This window comes from Oncorhynchus masou, unplaced genomic scaffold (assembly GCF_036934945.1).
Source record: "Oncorhynchus masou masou isolate Uvic2021 unplaced genomic scaffold, UVic_Omas_1.1 unplaced_scaffold_1604, whole genome shotgun sequence".
Classification (NCBI taxonomy): Eukaryota; Metazoa; Chordata; class Actinopteri; order Salmoniformes; family Salmonidae; genus Oncorhynchus; species Oncorhynchus masou.
Window position 1 is genome coordinate 65,001 of NW_027006128.1, and position 7,500 is coordinate 72,500.

General features: G+C 46.2%; 1 protein-coding gene across 1 annotated transcript in view; it reads right to left on the reverse strand.

Annotated features, from left to right (window-relative positions):
• Window positions 1–7,500, reverse strand: part of LOC135531497 (otogelin-like) — a gene marked incomplete at its 3' end in the record, with an annotated part of 126,313 nt that overhangs the window by 64,669 nt on the left and 54,144 nt on the right. Inside the window, 2 exon segments of the mRNA XM_064959526.1 lie at window positions 3,810–3,993; window positions 5,865–5,908. Of these exon segments, the coding sequence (XP_064815598.1) occupies window positions 3,810–3,993; window positions 5,865–5,908 (228 nt within the window).

Below are 7,500 nucleotides of genomic sequence, written 5' to 3' on the forward strand. Positions count from 1 at the left end.
CATTCCGTCAAACCTTTAGAATCCCTCATTATGTCAAACCTTTAGAATCCCTCATTCTGTCAAACCTTCAGAATCCCTCGGTCTGTCAAACCTTTAGAATCCCTCATTCTGTCAAACCTCTAGAATCCCTCATTCTGTCAAACCTTCAGAATCCCTCATTCTGTCAAACCTTTAGAATCCCTCAGTCTGTCAAACCTTTAGAATCCTTCATTCTGTCAAACCTCTAGAATCCCTTATTCTGTCAAACCTTTAGAATCCCTCATTCTGTCAAACCTTTAGAATCCCTCATTCCGTCAAACAGCTACTTCTGAAAAGTAATCTGCACTTCCACGTCGGTTCCCCGTGTACGATACAGGCTATGCAACCACTACACACAGACATGCTGCCCTACAGCATGTAGCAGACTGAATCCACCAACTGGTGGTTTGAAGTTCAGGATAGCTTGTTTTCTAGGTCATGAGTAAGCTAGATAGCGATCTCCTTTTCTCCCATCTAACACATGAGAACACTTCGGGAAAAGGGATCACCAACTTCAGGATTTTCCCAGGGGTCTGTCTGTTCCCATAATGAATAGAAAAACACTGAGGGATGGCTGGAAGTATGTGGGACATATCTAAGTGTAATATTACCTGTGTAAGACCCTGGTTTAATCGCACCTGGACCCCCGTCCAGTCATATGGTCAAGTGACACAAAGAGGGACATAGGAAAATACACAGTGAATGGGGTCTGACTGGTAGAGGGAACACTGATACACAGTGAATGGGGTCTGACTGGTAGAGGGAACACTGATACACAGTGAATGGGGTCTGACTGGTAGAGGGAACACTGATACACAGTGAATGGGGTCTGACTGGTAGAGGGAACACTGATACACAGTGAATGGGGTCTGACTGCTAGAGGGAACACTGATACACAGTGAATGGGTTCTGACCGGTAGAGGGAACACTGATACACAGTGAATGGGGTCTGACCGGTAGAGGGAACACTGATACACAGTGAATGGGGTCTGACTGCTAGAGGGAACACTGATACACAGTGAATGGGGTCTGACTGGTAGAGGGAACACTGATACACAGTGAATGGGGTCTGACTGGTAGAGGGAACACTGATACACAGTGAATGGGGTCTGACTGGTAGAGGGAACACTGATACACAGTGAATGGGGTCTGACCGGTAGAGGGAACACTGATACACAGTGAATGGGGTCTGACTGGTAGAGGGAACACTGATACACAGTGAATGGGGTCTGACCGGTAGAGGGAACACTGATACACAGTGAATGGGGTCTGACCGGTAGAGGGAACACTGATACACAGTGAATGGGGTCTGACTGGTAGAGGGAACGTTGATACACAGTGAATGGGGTCTGACTGCTAGAGGGAACGTTGATACACAGTGAATGGGGTCTGACTGGTAGAGGGAACGTTGATACACAGTGAATGGGGTCTGACCGGTAGAGGGAACACTGATACACAGTGAATGGGGTCTGACTGGTAGAGGGAACACTGATACACAGTGAATGGGGTCTGACTGCTAGAGGGAACACTGATACACAGTGAATGGGGTCTGACCGGTAGAGGGAACGTTGATACACAGTGAATGGCGTCTGACCGGTAGAGGGAACACTGATACACAGTGAATGGGGTCTGACTGGTAGAGGGAACACTGATACACAGTGAATGGGGTCTGACTGCTAGAGGGAACACTGATACACAGTGAATGGGGTCTGACCGGTAGAGGGAACACTGATACACAGTGAATGGGGTCTGACTGGTAGAGGGAACGTTGATACACAGTGAATGGGGTCTGACTGCTAGAGGGAACGTTGATACACAGTGAATGGGGTCTGACTGGTAGAGGGAACGTTGATACACAGTGAATGGGGTCTGACCGGTAGAGGGAACACTGATACACAGTGAATGGGGTCTGACTGGTAGAGGGAACACTGATACACAGTGAATGGGGTCTGACCGGTAGAGGGAACACTGATACACAGTGAATGGGGTCTGACTGGTAGAGGGAACACTGATACACAGTGAATGGGGTCTGACCGGTAGAGGGAACACTGATACACAGTGAATGGGGTCAGACTGCTAGAGGGAACACTGATACACAGTGAATGGGGTCTGACTGGTAGAGGGAACACTGATACACAGTGAATGGGGTCTGACTGGTAGAGGGAACACTGATACACAGTGAATGGGGTCTGACTGGTAGAGGGGACACTGATACACAGTGAATGGGGTCTGACTGGTAGAGGGAACGTTGATACACAGTGAATGGGGTCTGACTGCTAGAGGGAACGTTGATACACAGTGAATGGGGTCTGACTGGTAGAGGGAACGTTGATACACAGTGAATGGGGTCTGACCGGTAGAGGGAACACTGATACACAGTGAATGGGGTCTGACCGGTAGAGGGAACACTGATACACAGTGAATGGGGTCTGACCGGTAGAGGGAACACTGATACACAGTGAATGGGGTCTGACTGGTAGAGGGAACACTGATACACAGTGAATGGGGTCTGACCGGTAGAGGGAACACTGATACACAGTGAATGGGGTCTGACCGGTAGAGGGAACACTGATACACAGTGAATGGGGTCTGACTGGTAGAGGGAACACTGATACACAGTGAATGGGGTCTGACCGGTAGAGGGAACACTGATACAGAGTGAATGGGGTCTGACTGGTAGAGGGAACACTGATACACAGTGAATGGGGTCTGACTGGTAGAGGGAACACTGATACACAGTGAATGGGGTCTGACCGGTAGAGGGAACACTGATACACAGTGAATGGGGTCTGACCGGTAGAGGGAACACTGATACACAGTGAATGGGGTCTGACTGGTAGAGGGAACACTGATACACAGTGAATGGGGTCTGACTGCTAGAGGGAACACTGATACACAGTGAATGGGGTCTGACCGGTAGAGGGAACATTGATACACAGTGAATGGGGTCTGACTGGTAGAGGGAACACTGATACACAGTGAATGGGGTCTGACTGGTAGAGGGAACACTGATACACAGTGAATGGGGTCTGACCGGTAGAGGGAACACTGATACACAGTGAATGGGGTCTGACCGGTAGAGGGAACACTGATACACAGTGAATGGGGTCTGACTGGTAGAGGGAACACTGATACACAGTGAATGGGGTCTGACTGGTAGAGGGAACACTGATACACAGTGAATGGGGTCTGACTGCTAGAGGGAACATTGATACACAGTGAATGGGGTCTGACCGGTAGAGGGAACACTGATACACAGTGAATGGGGTCTGACTGCTAGAGGGAACATTGATACACAGTGAATGGGGTCTGACCGGTAGAGGGAACACTGATACACAGTGAATGGGGTCTGACCGGTAGAGGGAACATTGATACACAGTGAATGGGGTCTGACTGGTAGAGGGAACACTGATACACAGTGAATGGGGTCTGACCGGTAGAGGGAACACTGATACACAGTGAATGGGGTCTGACCGGTAGAGGGGACACTGATACACAGTGAATGGGGTCTGACCGGTAGAGGGAACACTGATACACAGTGAATGGGGTCTGACTGGTAGAGGGAACGTAGATACACAGTGAATGGGGTCTGACCGGTAGAGGGGACACTGATACACAGTGAATGGGGTCTGACTGCTAGAGGGGACACTGATACACAGTGAATGGGGTCTGACTGGTAGAGGGAACGTAGATACACAGTGAATGGGGTCTGACTGCTAGAGGGAACGTAGATACACAGTGAATCCTCGTGGGTACAGGAAGTAAGAGGTGTTTTAAGTACTAGTACTCACCCAGGGGGACAGACACAGCCAGGTATGCACGGTTCATGAGCTGAACAGGTGAGGTTGAGCAGGTGGGATTCACAGGTGTGTTCACAGCCCAGTCCTCTACCCAGGCTGATCCCATCTACAGCCTTCAGCCCCTCCAGCCTCTCAGTACAGTCCAGGTACATCTGACCCAGCGGACACTGTTGGTCTGGAACAAGAGATGGCACAGGTAGGAGGTATAAGTCGTTGAGAGCTCTTCAGAGACGATAGAATTATTAATATCATTCTCCTAGAGGTAACTAACCACTGTCAGGACTTTGGGGAATCTAGCCCAGATCATTCTCCTAGAGGTAACTAACCACTGTCAGGACTTTGGGAAATCTAGCCCAGATCATTCTCCTAGAGGTAACTAACTACTGTCAGGACTTTGGGGAATCTAGCCCAGATCATTCTCCTAGAGGTAACTAACCACTGTCAGGACTTTGGGGAATCTAGCCCAGATCATTCTCCTAGAGGTAACTAACCACTGTCAGGACTTTGGGGAATCTAGCCCAGATCATTCTCCTAGAGGTAACTAACTATTGTCAGGACTTTGGGGAATCTAGCCCAGATCATTCTCCTAGAGGTAACTAACCACTGTCAGGACTTTGGGGAATCTAGCCCAGATCATTCTCCTAAAGGTAACTAACCACTGTCAGGACTTTGGGGAACGAGCCAAGATCATTCTCCTAGAGGTAACTAACCACTGTCAGGACTTTGGGGAATCTAGCCCAGATCATTCTCCTAGAGGTAACTAACCACTGTCAGGACTTTGGGGAATCTAGCCCAGATCATTCTCCTAGAGGTAACTAACTACTGTCAGGACTTTGTGGAATCTAGCCCAGATCATTCTCCTAGAGGTAACTAACTACTGTCAGGACTTTGGGGAATCTAGCCCAGATCATTCTCCTAAAGGTAACTAACCACTGTCAGGACTTTGGGGAACGAGCCAAGATCATTCTCCTAGAGGTAACTAACCACTGTCAGGACTTTGGGGAATCTAGCCCAGATCATTCTCCTAGAGGTAACTAACCACTGTCAGGACTTTGGGGAATCTAGCCCAGATCATTCTCCTAGAGGTAACTAACTACTGTCAGGACTTTGGTGGAATCTAGCCCAGATCATTCTCCTAAAGGTAACTTACCACTGTCAGGACTTTGGGGAATCTAGCCCAGATCATTCTCCTAAAGGTAACTAACTACTGTCAGGACTTTGGTGGAATCTAGCCCAGATCATTATCCTAGAGGTAACTAACCACTGTCAGGACTTTGGGAAACTAGCTTGCCATGTTTTGATATTATAGCAGGGCTCAATACCATTCTCTTAAAAGTAACTTACCAGTGTCAGGACTTTGGGAAACTAGCCCAGATCATTCTCTTAAAAGTAACTAACTACTGTCAGGACTTTGGGAAACTAGCCCAGATCATTCTCTTAAAGGTAACTTACCAGTAGCAGGACTTTGGGAAACTAGCCCAGATCATTCTCTTAAAGGTAACTTACCAGTGGCAGGACTTTGGGAAACTAGCCCAGATCATTCTCTTAAAGGTAACTTACCAGTGGCAGGACTTTGGGAAACTAGCCCAGATCATTCTCTTAAAAGTAACTAACTACTGTCAGGACTTTGGGAAACTAGCCCAGATCATTCTCTTAAAAGTAACTTACCAGTGGCAGGACTTTGGGAAACTAGCCCAGATCATTCTCTTAAAAGTAACTAACTACTGTCAGGACTTTGGGAAACTAGCCCAGATCATTCTCTTAAAGGTAACTTACCAGTAGCAGGACTTTGGGAAACTAGCCCAGATCATTCTCTTAAAGGTAACTTACCAGTGGCAGGACTTTGGGAAACTAGCCCAGATCATTCTCTTAAAAGTAACTAACTACTGTCAGGACTTTGGGAAACTAGCCCAGATCATTCTCTTAAAAGTAACTAACTACTGTCAGGACTTTGGGAAACTAGCCCAGATCATTCTCTTAAAGGTAACTTACCAGTGGCAGGACTTTGGGAAACTAGCCCAGATCATTCTCTTAAAGGTAACTTACCAGTGGCAGGACTTTGGGAAACTAGCTTGCCATCTTGGCAAATCCTAAAGTGAGAAAGAGGTGTGATAGTTGTAAAATGGAAATAAGTTAAACTTAACATTGTTAACTCAACACAACAACAACATTGTTAACTCAACACGAACAACAACATTGTTAACTCAACACGAACGACAACATTGTTAACTCAACACGAACAACAACATTGTTAACTCAACACAACAACAACATTGTTAACTCAACACAACAACAACATTGTTAACTCAACACAACAACAACATTGTTAACTCAACACAACAATAACATTGTTAACTCAACACAACAACAACATTGTTAACTCAACACAACAACAACATTGTTAACTCAACACAACAACAACATTGTTAACTCAACACAACAACAACATTGTTAACTCAACACAACAATAACATTCTTAACTCAACAAAATAATGTGAATACTGGTCACATCCCAAATGGCACCCAATTTCCTGTATACTGCACTACCAGAGCCCTATGGTCCCTATATATCCCTATATAGCCCTATGGTCCCTATATAGCCCTATATAGCCCTATGGTCCCTATATAGCCCTATATAGCCCTATGGTCCCTATATAACCCTATATAGCCCTATGGTCCCTATATATCCCTATATAGCCCTATGGTCCCTATATATCCCTATATAGCCCTATGGTCCCTATATAGCCCTATATAGCCCTATGGTCCCTATATAGCCCTATGGTCCCTATATAACCCTATATAGCCCTATGGTCCCTATATATCCCTATATAGCCCTATGGTCCCTATATATCCCTATATAGCCCTATGGTCCCTATATATCCCTATATAGCCCTATGGTCCCTATATATCCCTATATAGCCCTATGGTCCCTATATAGCCCTATGGTCCCTATATAGCCCTATGGTCCCTATATAGCCCTATGGTCCCTATATAGCCCTATGGTCCCTATATAGCCCTATGGTCCCTATATAGCCCTATGGTCCCTATATAGCCCTATGGTCCCTATATATCCCTATATAGCCCTATGGTCCCTATATAGCCCTATGGTCCCTATATATCCCTATATAGCCCTATGGTCCCTATATATCCCTATATAGCCCTATGGTCCCTATATATCCCTATATAGCCCTATGGTCCCTATATATCCCTATATAGCCCTATGGTCCCTATATATCCCTATATAGCCCTATGGTCCCTATATATCCCTATATAGCCCTATGGCCCCTATATATCCCTATATAGCCCTATGGTCCCTATATATCCCTATATAGCCCTATGGTCCCTATATATCCCTATGGTACCTATATATCCCTATGGTCCCTATATATCCCTATATAGCCCTATGGTCCCTATATATCCCTATATAGCCCTATGGTCCCTATATATCCCTATATAGCCCTATGGTCCCTATATACCCCTATATAGCCCTATGGTCCCTATATATCCCTATATAGCCCTATGGTCCCTATATATCCCTATGGTCCCTATATATCCCTATATAGCCCTATGGTCCCTATATATCCCTATATAGCCCTATGGTCCCTATATATCCCTATATAGCCCTATGGTCCCTATATATCCCTATATAGCCCTATGGTCCCTATATACCCCTATATAGCCC